Source organism: Colletotrichum orchidophilum (genome assembly GCF_001831195.1).
Source record: "Colletotrichum orchidophilum strain IMI 309357 chromosome Unknown Scaffold_76.1, whole genome shotgun sequence".
In the NCBI taxonomy this organism is placed as follows: domain Eukaryota; kingdom Fungi; phylum Ascomycota; class Sordariomycetes; order Glomerellales; family Glomerellaceae; genus Colletotrichum; species Colletotrichum orchidophilum.
This window is the reverse complement of record NW_019173032.1, coordinates 181,717-206,679: the sequence shown is the minus strand read 5'-3', so window position 1 is coordinate 206,679 and position 24,963 is coordinate 181,717. Positions and strand designations below refer to the sequence as shown.

At 53.1% G+C, this 24,963-nt stretch overlaps 7 protein-coding genes across 7 annotated transcripts; 2 read left to right on the top strand and 5 right to left on the bottom strand.

Moving 5' to 3' along the window:
* Positions 1–6,714: 6,714 nt before the first annotated feature.
* CORC01_08802 (emopamil binding protein) lies at positions 6,715–7,558 on the bottom strand (the record flags this gene model as incomplete). Its single annotated transcript, XM_022620432.1, has 3 exons — positions 6,715–6,905; positions 6,965–7,100; positions 7,157–7,558. The coding sequence occupies 3 exons, from the start codon at positions 7,556–7,558 to the stop codon at positions 6,715–6,717; spliced, it is 729 nt and encodes a 242-aa protein (XP_022473111.1).
* A 497-nt stretch (positions 7,559–8,055) lies between these two features.
* On the bottom strand, positions 8,056–8,320 carry CORC01_08801 (glucose-repressible protein; the record flags this gene model as incomplete). Its single annotated transcript, XM_022620431.1, has 2 exons — positions 8,056–8,149; positions 8,199–8,320. The coding sequence occupies 2 exons, from the start codon at positions 8,318–8,320 to the stop codon at positions 8,056–8,058; spliced, it is 216 nt and encodes a 71-aa protein (XP_022473110.1).
* A 408-nt stretch (positions 8,321–8,728) lies between these two features.
* Positions 8,729–9,085, top strand: CORC01_08800 (uncharacterized protein; the record flags this gene model as incomplete). Its single annotated transcript, XM_022620430.1, has 1 exon — positions 8,729–9,085. The coding sequence occupies one exon, from the start codon at positions 8,729–8,731 to the stop codon at positions 9,083–9,085; it is 357 nt and encodes a 118-aa protein (XP_022473109.1).
* Positions 9,086–12,722: 3,637 nt separating this feature from the next.
* Positions 12,723–15,020, bottom strand: CORC01_08799 (uncharacterized protein; the record flags this gene model as incomplete). Its single annotated transcript, XM_022620429.1, has 5 exons — positions 12,723–13,226; positions 13,299–13,361; positions 13,417–13,845; positions 13,910–13,971; positions 14,039–15,020. The coding sequence occupies 5 exons, from the start codon at positions 15,018–15,020 to the stop codon at positions 12,723–12,725; spliced, it is 2,040 nt and encodes a 679-aa protein (XP_022473108.1).
* Positions 15,021–18,524: 3,504 nt separating this feature from the next.
* On the bottom strand, positions 18,525–18,767 carry CORC01_08798 (uncharacterized protein; the record flags this gene model as incomplete). The annotated part of the gene is made up of 1 exon (XM_022620428.1): positions 18,525–18,767. A coding segment is annotated over one exon (243 nt), but the record flags the coding sequence as incomplete, so codon positions are not given.
* Positions 18,768–19,961: 1,194 nt separating this feature from the next.
* Positions 19,962–21,102, top strand: CORC01_08797 (uncharacterized protein; the record flags this gene model as incomplete). The annotated part of the gene is made up of 3 exons (XM_022620427.1): positions 19,962–20,300; positions 20,411–20,813; positions 20,876–21,102. The coding sequence occupies 3 exons, from the start codon at positions 19,962–19,964 to the stop codon at positions 21,100–21,102; spliced, it is 969 nt and encodes a 322-aa protein (XP_022473106.1).
* Positions 21,103–23,002: 1,900 nt separating this feature from the next.
* CORC01_08796 (ATP-NAD kinase) lies at positions 23,003–24,931 on the bottom strand (the record flags this gene model as incomplete). Its single annotated transcript, XM_022620426.1, has 3 exons — positions 23,003–23,448; positions 23,514–24,765; positions 24,824–24,931. 3 exons carry the CDS (start codon positions 24,929–24,931, stop codon positions 23,003–23,005), a joined length of 1,806 nt encoding a protein of 601 aa, XP_022473105.1.
* Positions 24,932–24,963: the final 32 nt, after the last annotated feature.

Here is a 24,963-nt window from a genome sequence, read left to right as displayed (position 1 = left end):
CAGATTCGAGGCAGATGCCGTGTCACCTGAGCTGAGATGGCCTGCACAGGGGCTCGGACGAGGGCCAACGACAAGGATCGACGCCATCAACAGCCCTGCTAACTTCTAGGATGCACACTTACATCAGGCTATTCCTTCCACGGCTAGGGTAATGCTGCTTTGACGGCACCGGGCCCAGATCTGTCTGGCACGTCAGTCCTGCTAGCCCCATACGAAATCTGACGGCGTTGCGACTGGCGTCATGTCAAAAGTGACGAGACAAGCACCTTGCGCGAACTACTGAGGAGGAACACGCGAATGTCCATCCGTCGCTTGGGGGCGGGGAAGGGCGATCCCTCTATCTTTGCCACGAGACGCCTTCCAGACGATAGCATGCACGTCGTAATTTTGAACATCGTTGAATTGGCCTTGGACTGCTGAGTCGAGATTCCCTCTTCAACAGCTGATACGATCTGCGGAAAAAGAGGGCCATTGGCGATGGACTCCGGCGACTCCAACACAACGGATACACGGAGACAAGCTCAGAGACTAGTCAGTAGTGCGACACTATTCTTCCGAAGACAGGAACAGCGCCAACCCGCATCAGGTGCCACTGGCCGTCAAACACTTTAATCAATCTCCAACATGTCAACCCTACGGATATTGAAGCCGCTGCTAGCTTGGGGCACTAGTCACAACTTTGAACCGAATCTTCAACGCTTGGCTGCGTCACCCCCACAGGGCAGCACGCCCGCGGTGACCGACTAACCGATGGAATATGGATGCTCCGAGATGAGGGACTGCGCGGCTTGTGGCCGTCACCGCGTCCCGTCAGTCCGGGGAGACCCACGTTCGCTGATGATCCGGTTCTCGCCGTCGATCAAACGGGATATTCAGACCGACGTATAGTCAAGGGACCTGGGACGGAAATCGCGGCCATCCCTCTGCGGTCGTCATCTTACGATGTCCAATTATAGCGGACAGGGCCAAATCTCGCCCGAACTTGCTTGCCACACGCAGAAGAATCCGCACACTTCCGTTTGATGGTTTTCATGGTTCTCAATGGTGCCACGGGTGCTTGCCGCTTCCCGCTTCTCCTCAGGCTGACTTTGAATATGACTTGGCCACCAATCTCGCCCGGCAGGTTATCTGCCGACCGACTTCACGGGTCTTGACCGACGTCATGAGAAGCCGTCTTCAAGAATTCACTACTGAGGATCACCAACGCAATCTTCTTGGCAAAGTTGCCACCTGCACCTACTGTTCTTAAGACGAAATTCTGGGAAAATGGGAAAATGGGAAAACGGTAGGGCAAATTGCCATCCAAAACTATCTCTATTGCCTCTCACTCCCACACCCTCTGAAAATTCTCCTAAACCCCACCGGTTGGGGCCGTCTAATATCATCTAACAGCATTTCCCTATTGACTCGTCTGAAGTAAGTGCGAGAGCTGTTGTAGTGAGCTATTCTGGCGCAGGTGTTTCATCCCTGCCACCACCACTCGCCTACGACTGGCTGGTTGACATCCGGAAAGTTGGAGAGGTACTTTTTTTTTTTTTTTTTAGAGAGAGAGAGAGAGAGAGAGAGAGAGCAGTTCCCGGCTTCGCGGCTACAGTCTATCCAACCAAAACGACCAAGGTTCGGAATACGCGTCGTCACTGACACGATTTGACTTTTCATTGGAGCTGTGAGGTGACGAACCACCAAGGAAAAAACTAGACGATGAACGAGTCGGCGACTTTTTCTTCTTCTCTGTCTGCCCGCGTTCGTTCGGTGTTTGGTACGGGTACTCAACAACTAAGTGCTGCACGAATCGAGCCGCCTCGTCATGCAATATAGCGCGTCCGACTCAGTGATCTCGACATACGTCGCCTGGAAAATGCTAGGCATGCAACCGAAAAGTTTAGACGACATGTTGCCACCCCTCTGGCAAAAGCTACCCGCTCCAGAGGATTCGGTCCGCATGGCCGCCAATGCTACTACACTGTGCTCCATCCAGTGGGTGAGTTTTTTTCCCTTCACCGGACGATGGGCCCTTTTTTCGGCAGGGCTCTCCGCCCGCTGCTTGACTATCCGAATAATTCCTGGTTCAGATGATGGAGCATATAGATTGCTGTCAAAGACGAAGAGGGTGGACAACTGACTCACGATGTTGTGCGGCGCGGGATTGCTTACTCAGGCTGCCCGGGCAGGAGCAAATGCCGTTTGCGGAAGGCAGACGTACCGACGATAACGGCGCGGCCCTGGGAATTCCATCGGTAATGCCGCTCTCAATTTCCAATACGGCGGCAATATTTTTTACCGCGAGCTTCCTTCATGTGACGGAGCGATTCCTCGGTCGGCGCTGTTTGAACTAAAATTGTGTCCCTTGGGCAGCGTTGAGCATATTCGGGAGACCTGATTCATGAACAAAGCCGATCACACACGAACGCTATATTCATTACATTGACTACGTAGGTCAGTCCATCAAGCCGCTCTGCTTCCGGTATCTTGTCTGTTATCCCAGCCGGTCGGCGTTACCATATGTATGTTGGTGTACACTATGCGAGCTTTTGATGAATCAAGCAGTCAACGTTTTGTTCAACAAGGAAAAGCCATTCAACTGTCCACGTCTAAATGGCCCACAAACCCCCGCATAATATCTTGGTCAATGCTTGAGCAAGTGCTGGTTGACAGTTGACTTAATGTTTCTGCCCCCAACAGGCCACTGGGCCCGTCCGCCTTGCCTAGACCTCTTACAGAAGAAGTGCAGAGTCCGACGTAATATCCATGACGATGACAGTAGATAGGCTCGTCGCAAATTGATTGCCAAAGATGTAGACCGGTCCGAAGACGAAACCTTCGTGAGCCTATCGCCCAGAGATACCGCGGATCCAATATTGGGTGTTTGCCGGTTTACGCAAAATGTTTATGCGACCTCCGGTCGCATACTATGTATGTATTGCGGACATTGCCAAGTTAAGAAGAAGGGCAAATGAAGCTAGGATCATAACGATGACGGGTGGTGTTGAAAGATCCGTCGCGGTCTCAGCAGCCGACTTGGCAGTTTGCCGAAGCTCTACGATGCATCAGTTGATAACCACAGCAGGTTTCGTAGCAAATATATGGATTTTGGTACATCAAGTAAAGTTCTGCAGTGAGAACAAGTTGCTGAACACACCCAGCCAAGTCTAATGGCTTTTGGGGTGGGTTTCCTGATATTGGTGAGCGGCACGGCTGCTCCACCACCAGAGGCCCACTGCCACCATCGTGAGATTTTGTAAAAGTGGAAATCGAAACAAAAAACATACAACACCAGGTATTCGCTGGTCGTCACCGACCCAACTACTAATCCGGCCCTCATTAGCTTATCTATGGGAGAGCGGACGGGATCCCGAGTTTTCCAATGGGTATGGTCGTATGTGACGTTTACAAGTTGCGGAGTCGGTGATGAATGGAGGGAACTGTCCAGACACCCACCACGCGTTTCTGGATTCTCAAACCCACCGCAGGGATAATAGGATAGTCCTGTTTGCTTGGAGTCTCAAAGCTCTCTGCTTTGTTGTAACTATTAATCATGGAGCCATTCTGTATCTTGGGTGGCAGATGCTCTGAGCAGAGGGAACTCGTCATCGAGGTTACAGAGGACCTACCGACAAAGTCTGTCTTCTCATGCTCGAACATGCACGCCGTTCAAGCACAATTCAGTTCATACGAATATAAAGCCGATTGAATTCGCCCCAGGAAACTGCTCGAAACAAAACCTTGGCGGCCAGGCCTGGTATGAGATAAAAAACGACGTCGGACTGGAAGACCCGAGTCTGGACTACACGGCGTAATCGCCTTAACGCTTCGTTCGATAAAACAAGAGATCCTTTAAGGAAATACAATAGCACTAGGATGTTGGGGAGTTGTTGTACGCTGATTCGATTTGACGAGGTTTCGACGTCCCCATAACGCCGGATGACACACGCTCCCACATCCCGTCCGGTAGATCACCCCCCCCCCCCCTCTCGCACCCGTCATCACATCTGAGCTTTTACCCCAGAGCAATCTACCAGTCGTTGAGACAAATTGAGGTGGGCTGTGAGAATGTGCTGCGTCTGATTATGGTTTCTTCTTCGTTTTATACCAAAGTAAAGGACAGACAACGACACCGTGTAAAGAGAGTCAGGGACTGGAAGCATTCTCAGGACCTAGATATCGGTAGTTGTTTGAATTCACTAAGAACACCAGGTCAACTGTGTCTTAACGAGGGGCTTCTTTTTTGCTTTCTTGGCAAATTTGAGACAGTCTAGAACTGGAACAATCATGTTCATAATATCAATGTCAAAGTCTTGTTGTCGGGAAGTTAGACATGTAATAAATATTACCCGCTACTCCTGCATGTTCTATACCAAGAATGTGACAGCCTATATGAGAGAACGTAGAAGAGCTTTCGACAAAGGTGTCTAACTGCTCAGCAGACATTATCTTTCAGTCTTCTTCGGTTGAGTCAAGCTCACAGTAGAAGTCCCGTTGCCCTAGTTTACAGATGCTTGTCGTGGATCTACAGAATGATGGGGAATCTGGCCATGTAGGTATCTAGACCATCGGCCATACACCCATGGAGCTCGCCAAACAAGCCGACGAGAACTCCCGTAGCTTTCGATCCCGCGATGATAACCTGGGGGTCATATCCGCCGTTGCGAGTCTCGTCATATTTCCATGACAATTCAGTTTTTGCCTCGATCGATCGGGCGGCTCAGTGGGTGCAACAATGGCGTCGGCCGGCTAGAGTAGAGTCAATCAAGAAAGCTTTCCGTACCACGAAGTTACGAGAATCATGGACATCGCTTGCGTTAATGATCCTTGGAAACGCTGATACTCAGAGAAGCGCGCTATTTATCACGATCTTAGCGACGACTGCAAAACTCTCAGGCACTTTGCGCGCTCATCTTGATAGGGATCGCCTTTTGTCGGGTTTGCACTCATTCTCGATTGAACCTTCACCTAAAAGTGTGCCATGAAATCTGATAGCAAAGGTCATCTGTATATGTATTCTCGTGCTTTAGTCATTTTCCGTGACCATCACACCCTTCCTTCAACCACAATGTCCATGTATACCACAACCAGCCAAAACTATGAGAGATGGTGATACTGGCCGTCTCCTTCCCTATTCTATTTCTCAAGTAATTGCGAGAATGCAAGACTTGGCTCATTATGGATCGTTCAATTCTTCCGAGATAATAGGAAAATAGCTAGGTCTCACCTAGCTTCTCAAGGCTCTGGTAAGAGTAATCCGAGAGCATGAAAATGTCTCAATGATTTCGCTGCCTTCCATTAAGTTGACTTCCGGACCTTCGCTTTTAGGCGATATTTGGACCGATCAGCGATCAACCAAGAGATGACTGGTCCAACATTGGAAAGCATAGCCTCGCGAGTCAGATAATTTAAGCCTCAATCTCGGGTGGATATTTCGGCGGTGCGATACTTAACTTCGGTGAGCCGGTTTTATGGTATCACCGACTTTATTCATGCGTGACTTTTCTGACAAAACTTAATACTTATACCCTGATGTTTCTTCCCAATCCCGGACATGCTCGTCTCGTCTACGGGATCGCTGACTTTTCAACAGTATGACTAAATCCTCAACACCCAGGTAGAGCCGGCACGCAAGATTTTCCCGGCCAAACGCTCTTGCGGCAGGCAAGGCATAGAATTCTTGGCCATAAACAATGCGGAATACAATCTCGTTGGTGTAAGCCTAACTACTCTGTCGACCTACCGCTCCGGTGAACTCGAACTAGCTGTCGAGCAGCATGCCGCACGCTTTAGGACTCCCGCCAAGCCCAACTACTTTTACAGCAAACCATGTATCAATGCTGAAATTTGATGCTGTAACCCTTCAATGTCGCAGGAAAATCTAAGAGTTTGCTCAGATTGAATGCTCACGACGAGTCTGGCATCATGTCGGCGGCCCTGGCTAGTTGCGCGATTGAAGTCAAATCATTTGCAGCCTGAGAGAACGTGAGAGAACCGGATACAGTGTCACTGCAGACCTATGATGGTGCAAGTAATCGGTGACCACGTTGCTAGAAGCCCCAGAAAATATCTTAAACATTTCGTGGCTCATCGATATTCAGTTTTGCGCATTCATTTCAAAAATGCCCTATGAGCCCTTTAATGGGTATTTGTCTGACTTTGGACTAGAATAACTATTGAATACCTCGGGATGATAGCTGCGCCAACAGATCCAAGGTTGTCGCGAATTTGCTCCGAATTCAGTCTGGACTTCTCTGCATATCATATCGCATCCGCCTGACACTGTATCATGTCAGTTGTCGGTGATTGCTAACTCCATCATCGAGTCTGGAAGTATTCCTGTGTAGCCCTTGGAAGGTTTCCAAGCCTGATCAGAGTATGAGAGAGTCCTCTGCTAAACATTCGATGGACCTCTCTCGTTCTAAACCTTTGACTTGATCAAAATGGAATTTTGGTCTCCAGACAACCCCTCTCACTCATGGACCACAATGATGGCGTTGTCTCTCAATCGCCTCACAAGGGTAAAGAATGGGTCCAGTCTCGCCCGCAGATGAAGCTAAGAAAAGGAAAGACAGAAATGATTCAAAGTCTGCATCGTGTCAAGGAGCTTGACTGAATATCGACTATCAACCGGGTAGCTAACACGCACGTCCACATGTCTCAAATAATAAGGGGGAAACGAAGAGTTTAAATACAGTACAAGATTGGCATCTTGGGCCGCAGAGCATACTCTCAGAGCTTCTTTCTCACGCCTTGGGCCTTGAAGGCAGCAGAAATCTCCCCGTATGCCACGAAGATGGCATAGATGGGGATGAAGACCCACAGCATGTTGAAGAAGACAAGGTACACCCACAGGTACATGAAATTGCTCGTGTCCAAGTAAATGTTTCCAGTCAACCACTCGGGGCAGAAGGTCATGAATCCTGGATCTCGTTAGTTGTGCTGCTCGTTCTCGGCCGTCATATATCAAATGCCAACTCACCACCATAGAGCTCTGCCGTCGCGATGATAATCATCCAGATGTTGACCTTAGGATCGCGCTTAGCAATGCTATAGCAGATCCATACGGCCAGAGGTCCGGTGCCAAAGACGGTCAATAGCTCCAGCGAAATCACGCCCTGTCCATTAAGTCAGCCAACCGTCGCTTCACGAAACAGCCTCCTCGGCAGCATACCAAGTCCACTCCAGCCCATCTCTTATCTGCCCGTGCATACACCATCCAAAGTTGCGCGAAGGGATTGCTTCCACCCGCTTGGGGGCCATAGATGCGGTCCGAGTGGCCGAGGAAGTTGGCCGGGGTGGGGTGAAAGCTGCTGAGGTCGGCGTCGGGCACGTCAGCGAGCGGGATGTAGGAGAAGAAGCAGTGATAGAGGAAGCTGCCCTCCAGGAAGAAGTGGATCAGGGCATCGAAGGCGTGCCAGATGAAAAGCACGCGATAGCTCGTCGAAGTCGCGGGGTGGAGGACGCGGCGGGATACAGCGATGGCGACAGAGAGGAGTACGACAGTTGCGGCCAGGGAGATGAGGGTGGTCTGGTCGAACAGATCGGGCGGCAAGCTTGAAGATGTGTTCGACATGGCGGGCAAATACGCACTAAGCAGTTGATTTCAAATGTTGCGGTTGGTGGTGATAGATGTCGTTGTTCGACGTCGGAAGTTGTCACGCCTGGAGCCTGCGAACCTTAGATCAAGGATCCGTGCACCGGAGTGACGGCCCCGGTGTGGAGAGAACTTCGCGTGGAGTGGGGACATTGGAGGAACCTCATACATCCGACAAGGATGGTCGTGGCAATGAGACAACAACATTATGATATCAGACGGATACTGTTTGTGCACTTACAGAAACTGACGAATCAATACATTCTTATACGCAGAGTTGATCGTTATGATCATCGAAGGTCAGATATTTATGTTCGCACTGGAAAAGTGTTGACGTAGCAATGTAGTGGCATTAAAAGCTATTCTAGGTGAAAGATCCATGATCGACTCCCAGGTGTCCCTGCCTCATTGCGTATCCCATTCCAAACGCCTGCCCATTGAAAACCTCCCGGTTGTTTGGGTATCGTGGGAGTGATTTAGTGCTTGGCCTGCTCCTTGTAGCCCTCGGACTTGAAGTCGTGCTTGGTCTCATCAATCTTGTCGCCGACAGCATCCTTGGCAGCGGAGGCACTGACAATGTGTTAGTCAAATCCTCGTAGACATTGTAGCCATGACATACCGGTTGCCGATGGAGACATTGTCATCCTTGGCGACCTGCTTGTTGGTCTCCTTGGAGGCGGTGGCACCGGCCTGCTGGACAGACTCGGAAACGTAGTTGGCGGCGTTCTTGATGGTCTCCATTGTGATGGTTGGTGGTTGTTGTTTGTTTGGTGGTGTTGATTGATTGTATTGAAGATTTGTTTGTGTGTGAGTGTGATGAGGAGAAAAGAAAGCCGTGTAAAGGAGATGGGAAGATGAGGTTTATATAACAAGTTGGAAGCACCTTCGAGGCGCCCTCCTGTCAAGACGGAAGGCAGCTACTACCTCTTTGCGGCGTGGTGCCTTCCTGCCTTGCGGAAGTTGCCCCGCTGACAATGGGTGATCTTTCGATGAGGCATGGTAAACGAGACGAAGGAAGTACCTCCTGCTCTAGGACAACATGGGAAGGTACATCGCGGCCTGCCCGTCTGCCCCTCCCCCTCGTTTGATCCCTTCCCGAATGCAATAGGTACATTGGGCCGTGCCTATCGGACGTGTCTCTCCCTGCGTATGTCTTGCCCCTCCTCCGGGCTTGCCCACTCGTGGCTAGAGCGCAGTTTCACCCCATCTGGCAAAGACGCTCAGGGTCTATCATGTGAACTGAAGAAATGTCGTCATAGAACTGCGAGCTCCTTCGTAGTTGCGCTAGTTAGCGGGAGCTGGAGATGGATTGCATGGCCAATGCCTAGGAGACAACGGAAGATCTCTATCGAAAATGACCAGAAAGTGGCCCAGGTGGCGCTCTGCAGAGCTTCTTTCGATTTGGCGACAGTCTCACCAGCCACAAATGGGGGAGCTCCAGCTCCTGCGGGAGCTTTGGTCAAGCTGCCCACCGAGCTTTCCCAAAGTGACGTCAGGAAAACGTAGACGCGCTAACGTCATACCTACCTACCCAGGTGGGTATTGAGGTATTCGCAGTACCCAGGTATCCCCGCATGGACTGAGGCTGGGCTCGCAGCGCAGCATTTGACGGTACGTACTCTTTTTGCGGTCCGATGCGGAAGAAAGCTCCATTTGCAATGTCATTGGTCCATTCGCGTTTGCAGTAAAGACATGCATTGCCACATGCAAAGAAGACCTCTCCATTCTCGCGTCAGTCGCGTATTGCTGGATGGCAAAATACGTCAGTTTGTCGATTGCACGCTGTGGCCAACCAACCAGCCAACACGTCCTGTTTGTCAGGAGGATGGCATTTTTGCAAATCTCGATCATGCCGTCTACTTACCCCACCCTCCTAAGGACATCATTTCCCATTATTGGAAAGCACCTCCACACTCACACGTCAAGGAGCCAGGCAGGCTCGCAGCCACAGTGGATCACACAATGAAAGCAAGGGGCCAAGCAACACAGTAAAGGCACATTCAAGCGGGAGAGCTTCAACAAGCATCAACCACACGAACTCAGCTTCACCGGGTGAGCACAGATCAAGAAGCCTACTGGACCGCGGCGACCCTAATGATGCTGATTCGCCCATGTCGCCATAGAGCTCCATGCGTAATGACGACACTGTCAGGTAGCTTCGCGCTTTGGGTCTAGCAAGGCGACCAAGGACCGTTCTGGACCGCCCAAAGCGTTCGAGAATCCAGACATCACAGCTACCAGCCCGCTTCGTCCACGTCCCTCCCTCTGGATGCGGCAAGATGCGGGTTTCAATTTGCACTTGCGCTGCCCCGGCGAATTCCCGCAACGAAACAATTGACTGTGTCCCGATTCGCCCTTCCACAGCAACACGCCTGTAGGCCATCGAGATCCCTACCCTTGGCTGACGACGAACGGGTCACCGAGAATAACCACAACATGATGTGGATGAGGTCTCCCGTCGTCTCTCGTACCTTAATATTGCGTACTCTCAGCTTCATGCTCGGACGTTCTCCTCCGGCCCAGGGCGGCTGATTGTCCAGCAGGAAGAGGGATTCCCCGGCTGCGTCTCATGTGATGCCACAATGACCCTTGGACGGACGAATACGATGCAAGAAAAATACCGATGCATTTCCCAACGGAGCAAGTGCCTTCTTTCGAGAGGGCATCAGGCGAATCTTGCGGTAATGTCTCACCTGGCCCTCGTTTTCGTTGACAGAATACGTGCATCACAACATGCGGAATTTTAGCTGGCCCGAGTCGCACATCATGTCCACTCGTTCAGATATTCACGTACACCAGCTTTTGATCTCGTGCCCCATGCGAGATTTGCCCCAAACCGGTTTGCTTGTACCATGTCTCTATTGTCCGACTCCCCGAACCAGAAAACAAACCGCGAAAGATACGTCACAGCAACGACATGGCCACAAGAAGCCAGTTGTTCCTTTCGTCAACCATCTTACATCTGAAGCAAGCAAGCAATCAAGCCACCACCGCGGCCCTCGAGAAACCCGATTTTACCCCTCTTCTGCCCCTCGGCTGAGCACGTCTCATTCCTAGCCTCTCCTACATATCCGCATTCCACTCAATAAGCTAGGGCCGTGTTTTGTCAATCAGCGGGGCCTAGCGTCGTCAGGACAAGAGCTTCGGAACATCCTATGACCCCGCCGCCGCTCTGGAGCTAGGTCGTCAAGTTTTTGACGCGCTGGCTTTGTGCTTCCCAATTCTAAGCTTGCTTGTTGTGGTTGTCAGTATTTGTTGACAGCCCTAGCTCACCCGCCCCTTGGACAAACCCTCGGCTTGTACTTGTCAACTCTAGCTTGAACCCGAGGATCAAACGAAGCCAAGCTGCGGCTCCTTATCCCAAGCTAGGGCCCTCATACGAGCCTGTCTCTCGATAGCTCCTCGCCGCGTGTCTTTCTGGTCAATGCAGCCGTCGGCGCCCTGGGCTCTACCCCTCGACCCCTCCCATGGGCACGCGGGCTCCTGCACTTGGAGAATGCGCCCGATCGACTTACCTGTGCAGAAACCATGAGGAGAAGCGGCACCTGGCTATGGAACGATGCGACGATCGTGGACGCTAAGGCGCGCCTGGCGTGGACCCCGCCTACCCAGCCTTTCTCTGTGCAGTGATGCTCGTAGCCCCTGATGATCGATGCTACAGTTGGTCATCGACCGCATCGGCGGGTAAGTCCGTTCGGCGATGGGGGCGCGGGGCAATCTCGAATCTCGACCTCTGGTCTCGGATCCCAGGGGCAGACCGCTCGGTGGCCGTGGCCCACTTTGACTGAGGGAGGGGTAGCTTTGTTGTGATTTTGCCTTTGCTGATTTAGCACGAGATAGTGGTTGGAGTGAGCTGCGGTTGCAGCACTGGCTGTGGCGCGTGTGGCTTCGAAGACCGGCCAAGAACGCAAGCACGCAAGGTAGGACAGTGCTCAGGTGTGATATTTGCTCGCCCGGGACGATGACGTTCTTCTTTCCTCTCTCAGTCTTCGGGCCTGTTCACTCTTTACGTCTCTTTCTAACCCATCTGTTTCAACATTCTCAACCCATGGATCTCCCATTACCCAAGCTGATTTAGACCACCGGCGGTATGCCGAGAAACATGCTTCTCCAGAGCTCCAAGGTGCCAGGAAACATCTTCACTCTCAGAACCGCCCACACTACTGAGGAGACCATAAGTGAAACAACAACTAGTATTTGGAAACTCAGCCCAAGAACGGCTTCCGGTCCAAGACCGGCGATCTAGAACGACGTCCGAGTGGATGATAGGCTCCGTAAAGGGGGAACCTGGCAAGACTTGGTCAACTGCGGCAGTCATACTTTTTTTGGGACGTGAATGTGGTGGCATAGTCTACTGTGCTGAAGCTAGGTGGGAATTAAATGAACCAGAAGCATCCAGTCATGAAGAGAATAACATTTTCACATTGCAGGAGAAGAGGAAATCCTCTTATTGGGCGGTCGAACAACAGAGCTCGCGGATATAGTTGATGTTGAACTGTATGGTTCAACGGCATCGTCGAATGGCCCGGCAGTTTCGAACTTTCAAGTCAAAGTTGCTGGGTAAGCAATTGAAGCCCTGCTGCCTTCTCATCTTCTCTTGCTTCAGGGTTTTGAGAAATTGTCAGGCTTTATGGCACGCAGTCTACACTGTACGCCTCTGGGAACACGTGACACATGCCGATGCAAAGAGCCGCATCACGCGTAGCATGCTTGATGTAATGTGGAACGCCCCTCACATGCTTGCACATACATCATGGTCCATCGCTCAACTTTTCCAACAACCAGGGTTTAAGCTTAACAGTCTTCTATGAACTTTGGTTACTCTACCTTGTATGGCTCCATAAGTAGATGATGGAGATGTCTATGACGTTCTGCCATGCAGATGAGTCCCGTATCTTTCCATCTGGGAGGTGAGACAAATGTCGGGCAGAAATCGGGCATCGCGAATGAACACCATGACCACCTCGCCGCGTGCCGGCGAGCTCGCGACGTCGGGCAACCGCATCCAGATATGCCTTGTTTCTCCAGTCGTACATTGAGAATTCACACGCACGTGCTACATGAAGCCGACGTGTATCCGAGATGGTGATCCTCTGACCAATACACGTACACTACTCGGCGCCAGCAATAATCCCGAACCCATTTACCGCAAACGCACCTTCAATGGCGGTGTCAATCGGCCGACAATCTCGTCATGCACGTCTCTCAACCCCTGCAAGACACGCAGGTCCTCCGCCCGCACACCATCCACTGCCGCCGCCGCCTCCGCCGGAAAGGGCTTCCACGGCCGCTCGTCGGCCTTACACTTGTCCCAACCCGAAATTGTCCCATCGGCTGCGACCGTAACCGGCGGCGGCACAACGCCCTTGTGCAGATACTCCCGAAACTTTTGAATGGCGCAGATGGACGTCGCGGCCAAGGTGCAGTGCCCTTCGGCCTCGAGCTCAAAGACGCCGGCGTTTGTGAATTTTCGGGACATTTCGACGGCCGAGGAGAGCGGCGTGACGGGGTCGTAGGTGTTGCCTACAAAGAGAATCGGGAATGAGGTGTTGACGGGGTCTGGGCTTTGTAGATTCGCGTTCCAGTCGGGAGAGGGGAACTTGGCCTCGATATCCCAGCCTTCACAATGTATCATGGGAGAGAAAAACTGAAAAAAAAAAAAAAGGAAAGAAAACACGAAATCAGCCAATGGTCACTCCCTAGGCTGGGATAAACTCACAACGTCGGCGAAAGAGCTGACCTCAGACAATTTGCCATAGATTTCTCCCAAGGTCTCGTTACGCTGATAGTCCCGTCAGCACTGTTCTTCTCAAGCCCCGTTCATCGTTGTCCCTCACCTTGTACCCCCGGTCGCTGCAGCTGATGGCCTTGGAGCTCTCCTCCGGGTAGATGACCAGCTTAAAATCTGCGTCACAGGTGAAGCCAAAATCAGGCGCAACCACCACGTCAGAGAGGTCATCGCCTACGTATAGACGATTGAGCAAAGAAGCCAACAAGGGGAAAACCTTGATGGGGGAGTAGAGCGAAGTGAAGAGCAGTTTCCTAATGTCGGCCTCCATCAGCACGATGGGCATGTGTCCCATGCGGGAGACGACGATCAGCGGATCAGCCCGCAGCTTGGCCATTGTCTGCTCGTATCGTTGCTTGACTTGCTCTGAACCATCGTCGCCCTGGCGGTAAAGGGCACATGCATCTTTGGCAAGGTGACAGTAGTAGAAGAATCTCTCAAAGACTGCATCTGCGTCTTGCATGCCCGAGATCCACGTCTGACATTGTTCTTAGCACTCGAACAAGATGAAAATTGGCAAGAGAGGACGGATGATGACTCACGGGCATATTGTACTCCCTGGAATCTACGACGCCATCCAGAATCAGTCGCCCGACTGCATCAGCTGCACAGTAGAAATGACGTTAGCCCTTGCATCTTTGCACGACAAGAACACTGGGGTTGCCACATACGATACATGGCCGCGAAGGTTTGTCCTAGAAATGTGCCGTAGCTGAAACCCCAGTAGACGAGTTTTCCCTTTGTCGACGGAGGAGAAGCTTCGCTAGGCGACAACACACCGGCACCGAGTGGCGTGGTATCGAACCCGTTTTCCTCAAGCCAGGTGTCGTGTGCGGTGATGATACTCTTCATATCTGCCGCGACATTCGGCGTGGCCATGTATCTGAAACCACCCTCTTCGACATCTTTCTGGGAGCACAGCTTCGACAACGCCCTGGCACGCTGTGCAAGCTGGTCCAAAGCGCCAGCAGTGGAGTTGGGCAGACCAATGTCGTGGGCCATTGCCAGCCAGGTCAGTCTGTGCATGGTAGCGAGGTTTTTGGCTGCGGTCGAGGGATCCTCGCCCGGCTTGGTGTCGACGAAGCAGTCAGCCCGTGGAGTCGTGGCGCCAATGCCGCGGGGGTCAAAGCCGATGATGTCGATGTTGCCTCCGGCAGCGGCCTGGATAGCGGGGCCGAAAGGCGGGAACGTGAATGTGGTGCCGGGCCCGCCGGGTCCGCCGGGGTTGAGGAGAAGCGGGGACTCGGAGAAACGCCCCGTCCCCAGACCGTGGCCGAGGGCGGGGAGGAGAACCAGGGCGACGTGGACCCTGGGGTTGTCGGATGATTGGGTCAAGGGCCGTTGGTAATCCATCGGCACGGTCAATCGGGCGCACATGTAGCCACGACCCAGAGGGAACATGCCGGGGAGCTCGCATCGGACCCAGAGTAGCTTCTCGCTCGAGGGTATGTCGTCCCAATCGGTGAAGACCGGGAAGGGGCTTTGCTCCTGATTAAGGATTACGTTGCGGCCATAGAACCATTCACTGAGCTTCCACGACAAGAGCACGAACAGAAGGACTGCGAAGGCGAGAGGCCTCCTCCAACATTCTCTCTGCCGTGAGCAAACGGACCGATAGAAAGTGGTTGACTCAGCGAAGCTTTTCGCCGACATGGTAAAGGATACGAAAGTGGCAAAAAGGTATCGAACAAGATTCAGACGATAAGTGGACCGATGGTGCTATAGCTATGGGCGGAAAGGATGAAAAGCGGGCAAATGCTTTCACGACTTCGCCGATGATGAGTTGACGTTCGGCTGGCACTGATGCCTGCTCGCAGAAGGATTCTGCACCTACCTACCTGGGCGACAGACTGTAAGACGCGGCTACTGTAGCATCAGCGCGGCACGCCGCACGACAGTTTGGCGCTGGCCAGTCACGAGTTGGGATCAGCGAATCATCCTTTTCCATCGACCTCTTGGCGAGTTGATCCGATGATTTCAGCCTCTCACCAACCCATCGAGTAATCGAGGTACAGATCGGGCAATGCATGCACGAGAAACGTTTCCCCTGATTATTTGGGAGTGCAGTCTCGGTGTATGCGTGGTGAGTGTGTAAATTTAGTTGAAGAACGGACGGGCACTGGTCCGGACGTCGAGGGACGTTTGAGGCGGAATTTCCAGTGCCAAGAGCCCCGAGGCAACGCCTGAACCGGTTACCGCACTATTCCATGCATAATATGATATAAGGTAAGGAATAGCTGCGGTAGCGTTACCGGAGGCAGGTTGGACGGTGGAAACGCGGAGACGAGTCAGGATGTTGCATTGGTGATTTGGTCCAGGGCTCCAGGACAATCACGCACAAGGTGGCCTCCCTCCTCTTCTTCCCGCGTCTCCCAGACGGGCCAGACCAGCTGGCGCTTCTGGTCTGAGGGTTGGCCTTGGCGTGTGCGATAAGCGACGAGCAAGTGCCACGGAGATATCCCGCGATGTTTCGCTGTTTTGGGTACGTTTGGGGACGGAGCCCACAGCACAGCTTGAAGTCGATGATCCGCTCAGCCCAGCCACCAAACAAAAACAGATAACGGCGGATATGGTTATCTTGGAAAAACCTTGCAGTATACCGTACAGGTGAGTCCCTGAGACAATGGCACTTGATGCATCGTAGAAAGCCCTCAGAGAGAGTCCCTTTTCACGAAGCCGCCACTAGGTAATAGCCCGAACGCATAAATGGAGCACCAATAGAAACCTGTTCGTCTACGAGTGCAGTCAGGTAGCGTTCAGGTTCGCGAACGTCTCAGATCACCCACGAGGACTATTTTGGGACTCTCTGAAGGACGTGCAACGAATGAGGAGACAGGTGAAAGTGCGCGCGGCCTGGAGTCATTGCTGGTCTCCCGCAGAGTCGCAGCTCATTGCCACGTTACTGGTGCTGTCACAATCCCTCGAGTTGCATTCTAGTGCCATTTGACTGGCTTGGCCAATTAAGACCACCGAGGATTGCATCCAAGGCACTTAGATGACAGAAAGCTTGTAGCCAAGTGACGGCGCATCCGTCTGAAGAGGCAAGTGTGTTTTGGTACAGCCAAGGCCTTGCGCAATCGGGACAGGCGACGAATATCGGCAAAATCGAGGAGTGTAACCAACCCTTGGGAACGATCGCCGTTGTGGTTCCTGACCATGAGGCCCGGGGTTCATGTACCACGGCTCCTCCTCCTCTGTCGGCACTTGCAAGAGGCAACATTTGTCGACAACCAATGTTGCATGTGGATGGGATTGTAGGGTGCATGGGCGCCTTCAAGGGGGAGAGTGCGACTCTGGCTGAGCCAAGAGGAACTAGCCAAGTAAGCTTGTGTTGACCAGGTCTCGAGTCTCGAAACAGACAGGCCGGTGCAGATTCCACGGCCACCAAAGCTGGAGTGTTGGCCCCCGAGAGTCAGCCTGCCCGTGGACTCTGGAGGGTGGACGACATGACAGCACTTGGACGCAGCCAAGAGCGCCGATGGATGGTCTTAGTAAACTCTTGTCTTTCGACCATCGGCTTGCGGACCCAATGACGGAGAGACACTTGCGCCCCAGAAAACGAAGTTGCAACGCTGGGAACGGGGCCGCTGGAGGATGGCTCATGCGGAGGCCCAAAATGGGCTGCAAGTGGTTGACAGGCTGTTTCCTACGACTTTAGACTCCCAAGACTTGCCATTCCGCGCCGTCTGTTCCGGACGAAGCTTTTTCTTCCTTCCCTCCACACTCGTCGGACCACATGGCGGAAGGAGATGGCAGTTGATCACAGACGGCGCACTACTAAGATGGTGACAGCCCTGAGCCGCATAGCCTTTCGGCTTGTTAGCCCCATGCCGCGTCGGTTACTGGCTGCATCAAATCAAGAATGGACGGCTACCATAGTTTCCGGTTGATGAGAAATCCCGCCGAACGCACCTAAGGTATTGTGAGGCAGGGACGGGAGGTGCAGATCAATGTCAGATGCAAGGTACAGAGCAAAAGCGCACGGAATGCCCGTACCGAGAACTGAGGTGAGCGTGTAAGCGGGCAGGAGCTGGTCAGTCATTGGATTTTTGGGAAGCTTGCAAAGGAAGGAGGGCCCGTCAGAGTCTCTGCTTGCAGGCTGGAAACCTCGCCCTGTCCTTGGGCGCGAACTCTTTTCTTCCACACCCCACACCAACAAGGCCTCTCGTCCCTTCTACCAACAGTGAGATAGCAGACAATCCTGATTCGGGCAACTGCGCCGATTCGAGTACCGGCCCATTGACTTTGCAGAATGCCTTCAAGCTCTCGCCCCGGCACATTTTGCCCATTCTCGCCGGCATACAGGCGGGTTAGACACGTGCATATCCGCTTCGAAATGGGCATGTCCTGCAGGCCTCGCCTTCCACCTGCCGGTGTGCATTGAGAAGACTCGCGAACATGGTGTATCATGGGGCAAACCCCCATGGGCCATAGAACCGCAAAACAACCTCTTTACCGTTCGAGGCTAAGGAAAACAGGGGCTTGGTCTGATGTCCCCGGCACGGAATGCTAATTTTGGCTACAAAACGGAGCCCGAGCAAACAATATATAGACGACTACCATCAACGGGCTCCTCATGTCGGCGACAATCACGCAACTCCGAAGTCTCAGACACGGGCAGAAGTATGGGAGTGTGTCTCACCAGACCAGAAATCCAGCACTCGACAGCACACAGCACCCAGCACTGCACCCACAGTCGCTCGATCTCAGACGTCGATGCTCGGTCGAACTCGTCCGTTCCCTTTGCATCGCATCCCAGTCTCAACTCTCCATCCACCAACCCGGCCCAGCACTCTGTCACGTAGTTGGACCCTTTTTCGCTTTCTACCGTCCCACAGGGTTCTTAGGGCTCCTCCTGACACTTGACAATTGGCAAATCACCGGGGCGCGACTGTCATGCATTTACCCCTCCGTCCGCCACTAGAAGCCTTTCCTTCGCCCGCAAACTGGAGTTGAGGAAACATCCGCCAGGGACACCATCCCGGCAATCGAGCTCGAAGGGCGGGCCGGCCGAACGGTGCTGCGCACGACTCGGTAGAGAAAACAACCCGATTCACTTGCCTCGTTGTTTAGCGGCTCTGCGTCTCTCTCTCTCTCTCTCTCTCTCTCTCTCTCTCTCTCACCTGTGCGGCATGCGGCGGGCGGCGGACCAAGAGGTTACACGGCGGGAACGTGGCTGATTGCCCATGGCCACTTGGCGGGCTTGGAGACTTTAGCCGCCGCGGCATCCATCAACGCCAATACCGGGGAGATCTCTTGTGCTTCTTGGCCGTTGCATCGATGTTCGATAGTCTGCCCCATTGAGAGGGCAGCACATGAGAAGGATGCTACAAGACGGAAGACGACACCGGCCACACGGCGACCCGTCAATTGCCAAGAAGACAATCCGCCCCTTGGCACAAAAGTCAATGTCACGCGGATTTCTGAGCCTCTCGATTATTCCTTTTCAAACCCACCAACACCGGGTACGGACTACGGAATATTGTACAGGCTGCTCGCCCGCCACCTTCGTCCCATCCACCCAAGCAGAAATTAAGAAAGAGACGCAAGGAAAGAGCAGCATCGTCGCGGTGCACGTCCCAGCTACCATCGCAGGAGTGCTTGGCAAAGTCTCAAGAGCGACTGACCCACTCTGTAAATACTGCGTTCCTTGACCAACTGCCAGAGAGTCGAGTCGGATCTGACTGCGCGTTCCGGGGGGAGACCCCACGCCCTGGCAACATCAGAGCGTGGATCTCTGAGCCAAAATTGGCATCCTACCTGACATCTCGGGGCCATCGCATAGAGGCACGGCGACGATGCCAAGACCTCCTAGTCAGGTCTCTCCTTCAAGCTTGGTCTCGAATCGCCCTCCTCTTGCATACTCGACTGCGGCTGGCCTCCAGATGAAAATCCCAACCCGACCTGCCCAATTGGCTCGCCGCCTGCCTCTGGTGTCACCTGCGTTTCATGCCTCGACTGCCTCGATTACTGCTTGGACCTCACGCTGAACAATATCCAGTCCCGCTGGCGGAAGGCAACAATGTGCGTCTCCTGCCTAGTCGTCCAACGTCCTACGGCTATCCCTTGGCGCTATTCGGAGATTTCCAGCTAGGCAATCCCACCTCGCCGACGACGACGACCCCCTGCTTGCGCCTCCGTACCGACTCGATGAACAGCCTACCCCAGACCGTAGCCCCCTCTGCTAATGTCTGAGGGCCCATGACCAACGTGAGGCTTTCGACGGTACTCTATCTCTTGGCATCTTGGCGGCTGTGTCTCAAGCATGTGGCTAGTCTCCAGTTTCTGCTCGTCCATCTTGGCTCATGGGAAAGTATATGAAAGCAAAATTCTCGTGCAACTTCTCTTAAACTTTTTTCTACTTCTTCCTTAGCTGTGCTCGACTGGTATCCTGTCTCTTCTCGGTCCTCTCCTCTCTCTTCGAGACTCCAAAAGCTTTCTTCAATTCTTCCGCTGGTCGTGTCCTTATTATACAACCCTACGCCTATTACTTAGTGTCACCATCCATCTCGCAGACCACTTCGCCTCGTCTCCCAAGAGCCGCTCTACCCGAATCACACCAAGAGATACCGACTACCCGAACAGATCGACAAGATGGTCAACCGTTACATCTTCGCCGTTGCCGGCCTGGCCGCTCAGCTCAACGCTCTGCCCTTGAACATCAACTTGGGCGCTTATTCACCTGCCTTGGTGGTGGGTGATGGTGAAATTTCATTTGGCGGTAAAAACGACGTCTCCCAGTTGATGAGCGTACTGGAGGGCGCCGCAGTTAATGCTGCTCAAGGTGCTGCGAATGCTCCGGCCGCCGCCCCTGCCGCCCCTGCTGCCCCGGCTACGCCTCAACAGCCTCAGAAGCCGCCTCAGCAGGCCGCTGCTTCAGTCGGCGGTGCTACACCGGTGACCGCTTCGTCCTCGAACAACCAGATCAACGAGGTCAGTGGAACATTCTAGCTTTCGGGCGGTTCATGTCTGTGTGTACGGGATACACACAGACACTAGCACTATCGGACCAATATCAGCTAACATATTGCTTCTCCAAACAGGCCCAGGCCATCGCAGCCCTCCAAGGGATGGGCAAGGAGATCGCTCCTCGTGTACAACTTACCAAGGCTCGTCCCGCCCAGAAGCGAGATCTCTCCGGTTTCGACCGCGCCCTGAAGTTCGCTGAGGTCGCCCTCACAAAGGGACCCACGGTGAGCCTTGGCACTGGCAAGGAGGGCTCTGGTGTCGGCATAACCATCGTCAACAACCCACAAGCCGCCCGCCCTGGAACTGGAGGCACCGCTCCCGCCGCTCCCGCCGCTCCCGCCACACCTGCTGCGCCGCGCCCTGCCGGCGCCATTGTTGCTCAGCAGAAGGTCAAGGCCCGCTCCGATGAGACCCAGCAGCCCCCTCGCCGCCGTGCCAAGGTCACCACCATGTACGTCCGTTCTGGCGTTCCTGCTGGTAAGTTACAAAATCACTGCAAGAACATATTACGGTACACGCGCCTAATCACTGTGAAATAGGTGTCGAGATGACCCCTGAGAAGCTCGTCGCCCGCGACCCCTCCACCCCCGGTGCCCAAGTCCTCCCCGCCACCAGCAACGACGTCATTAAGCGCGCACAAGAGGAGCTCAACGCAAGAGGCGTCAGCGGCGGTGCCATTGACACCGTCAACCTGAACGTCAGCGGCGAGGGCGTCACTATGACCTTTGTCGAGACTCAGGCCGACGATGTGGAGGACGAGCAGTAAACTGCTCTTCTCTGTGTGTTGTGCTTGTGGAAACCCAAAACGAGTTTTTATTCAACCAAACCCCCCAAAATTGAGAACATTGACACGAATTATTTCTTATTCTCCTTAATTTACTCCATTCAAAAATTTACGATTCCCGGCCGCAGCCCCAATCCCTCGTCGAGATCCTCCCGCTACTTTCAACTCAATGAGTAATCGTCTCACTACGCCCAAACTGTTCACGCACACAATCGGTCTCGGCTTGCCTTCGCTTTCACGGGCCTCCCCCTCCTTTGTCTTATTTTTTTAAAACGCATGATATCAAACATTTCGGGAAGTTGGTGTAGGTGTTCGTTCTAGACAAATTCATAGCATTCGGCGTGAACATTATCAATAGTGGATCCGTCTGGTTATTTCTCTTGCGGCGGCGGCGGCGGCGTATGAGTGTTGTGTATCTGACTTTTTTTTATTCTATCTCAAAAAAAAAAAACACCTCTTGCCATATACCCAAACATTGTCCAGCAATCCTTGCAAGTTCCTCACGTATTTTGCATGCTCTCTTGGTTCTTTTCGGTGTATGTAGCATACAAAGTAGAAACGACGGAAAATCACCATGCCTGTTTCGTCCCAAGCGAAAGTTTCACCAGACCTGTAGTCTGCGTGGCCGTTCCCGCATAAAGAAACATGTAGGCATCATGTAGACCTGCAGCTCAGAGGGTAAAAAAAGCCGCCTAAACATAAGCAGTGGACGTAGGGCGATCAGTTCCGAGTTGTTGTGGTTTTGAGACGTTCCATTGTGTGCCAGCTAACATCGGACCGGCGGACGTCGCAGCATCATCACAAGTCTCTCCCTAGACTAGAGCCGCAAACACAATCGAGTCGTCGGCGGTATCCATGCCATTGAAAGGAAACAGCCCCAGACCAGAGACAAATGGGAGAATTGTAGTGTTTCCTTTGTCAGCCGCTTCTCAGGGGTCATCCCAGTTTTGCTGGAGGTGGAAAGGAAAAGGGATAATCCATGACCACGGGCATCCACGGGTACGACCGAGCGGGCGTTAGATACGCTGCGAGCCTGCGAGCGGCCCTGTCCTCGCTGGGAGTCGTAGGGCCAGCAGACGGATGGGTGACGCCGGTCGGTGTTTTAGCCTGCCGGTATGTTTTGTCGTTTTTGGCGTGGATTGCCCTGGCGCATTTTTGTTTTGCGAAGAAACACCCGGTTTGCTGAGTGTCTGTCCATCGTCCAGGTGGCATGGGCTGCACTGTCTGCTTGCTGGACTTTGGGCCAATATCTCCGTCAGATGACTGAGGCGCGAGAACATCAGCCAGCATCAAATATCGTTATAGATGGAGAATACGAAAACGACGCCAAACTCCGTCTTTAAGCGATATGATCAGCAAGGATGCTGCCAAGGGCCTTTTTTTTTTTTTTTTTTTTTTGCTATCTTTGCTCGAGTCTTTTCTTCTCCTCCAAACTTTGCCTCGCAAGCCATCTCGTACTCAGACTAGGCTGGAAGACGTGGTGCCAAGCTCTACGGCAAAGCTTAGATATGTTCGTGAACCTAGCCGATCTTCGTTCTCCGAGACATATGCCCACCCAAGAACGGGTGTTCTGCCTCTGAAGGTTCAAAAGAGGTTCTTTACGACGTGAACCACGTCCGAGGCTTGGCGTTTGGATTTATAGTCCCGAAAAGGCAGGAACCCGTGTGCTATTCCTGATGGCTACGCGGCAAAATAAGATTTGGAATGTGTCAAGCGCCCATCCTGGTCGTGCGTTACGTGTAACCACGTGAGCTCTTGGGTGGTGACAAGAACAATAGACAGCCGCCCGCAAGACTGCTGTCCGAAGCCCATCTTTTGACTCGGTGTGCCGTGGAACTTTCTGGACTCTGGTTAACCTTTTTTTTTCCCTTGACAAACGAGACTATCGCTCCCATTCCTTGTACTCCTTTTGCTTTTGGCGGGTGTTCCAGCCCAGCTTGCCGCTGATGCTGTTGACCCAGTCTTCGCTACGCCGGCCCTGTGCCTGAACACTGGCAAAAGGATAACGGCTGGCGCTGATCGTTACGTAGTCTCCGGGAAATAGCTCCACGCGCTCGCGGCCGTCAAAGCTAGCCCACGAGTTGGTTCTCGCGTCGTAGGGCACGCCCACACGAAGGACAATGGTATCTGGGAGAATGATGGGGCGGAACGAAAGCGTATGTGCGCAGATGGCGGTGACGAGCATGACGGGGTTCTCCGGGTGGCAGAGCGAGCCGCCCGCCGCCAGGTTGTACGCGGTGGAGCCCGTTGGGGTCGAAACGCAAATGCCGTCTGCCAAGACGGAAGTAAAGTGTTCGTCGTCACCGAAGATTTCTGTGTACGACATTGCTATTTGGGGGTGCTGGATTAGTAATCTAGAGCTTGTCGACAGGGAAGCATGGTCGGAGACGTACTTGGATTTGGACCACGATCCACGACGATTTCGTTCAGTATCTCAAAAGTTCCGTCTGGTTTGTGGGTATGTTCGTCTTCCCTCTCCTCGCCTACCAGTTCTTCGACGAGATCAAGCTTTCGCCCATCGTCGTCTTGGCTCGAGCTGCTCTCCTCGCCATCCACCAGCTGTTTCCTCGACTGGCTCCTCATAATGGTTCCCTCGAAACGCAAGCGCAAGCTGACTGTGACACCCTTATTGAAGGCGTTCTCGAGGATGCTTTTGTAGTCCTCAAAATCGAATTTTGTCAGGAATCCCAGACTGCCGAGGGAGAAGCTCAGTACCGGTGGGACTATGCGCTGGAATAGCCAGCTGGCGTAGAGAACGGTGCCGTCGCCTCCCAAAGAGATGACAAAGTCGAACATATGCGGCCGGTTCCGGCACATGTCATCATTCCAGTACCGAAGACGCTTGGAGATGGCATCTTCGCTTGTCCCGGGTCTCAGTGAGCCTCCTTCGGCAGCATCCTTCTTGAGCTCCTGAACTATGCCCGTCGCGTTGAACTTTTTGTTTTCCTTGAACTTTTCTTCCACGTAGACTGTGTATACTACGTCACGCTCATGTGATAGAAGCCATTTGGTCAGTTCTCGCGTGCGCGCGATCAAATCCGCGTCGTGAATCTTGGTCAGAAGAAAAATCGTCTTTACGCGAAATCTGATGCGCATACTGCTGAGCCGTCTGCTGAGCTCTCGAACTCCCCAGGCCATCTCACTCAGCTGCTTTTTGGTGAGGAGGCGACTGTGTAGCTCATCATCGTCGTCGGACTGCGTGAGGTCGACTTGCGAAGCAGATTTGATGATCTCCGAACGCCAGGACTTTTCGTCGGCCTGGCCAACGTCACTGCCTTCAGGGCTGTCGGCTGCCAAGATCGACGCTCTTTGCTTGGCGAGGCGTCCCTTGGGCTCGACAGTCTTCGACATGCCTGGCTCCCCGGCTACATCGCAAGCGCCCACTTGCCGGTGAGGATTCTCATAAGTGTGGTGACCGTGGTGGTAGTTGTCCGTGGTGGCTTTCGAGGAGCTTGATACCGAATTCGACCGCGAACCATGGCTGCTGGCAGAGGCTACCGCGTTTCGAGCCTTTCTCTGGCTTTCGAGGAACTGGTGTACGATGCACTCGGTTCTCTGGCTTGGATGGCGAGGCAAAGGCCTGGACGACTCAGACGTGACCAGAGAGCTTTTGCGACGGTAAGGGTTTCCGGGATCAAAAGTGACCTGTTGATATCTTACTATGAGGCTTGCTCTTTCATGTCATGCACTCAAAATAACGTACCTCAACAGCCTTTTGGTACTCATCATCGCTTCCGCTTGAATGAGCATCGTCCTCTTTCTCAAAGCCAACACGCTTCTCCATCTCGTCGTTGGTATTTTCGGCGCCCATTTCCGGCAACAAGAGCGTCGCGTTGACAAGGA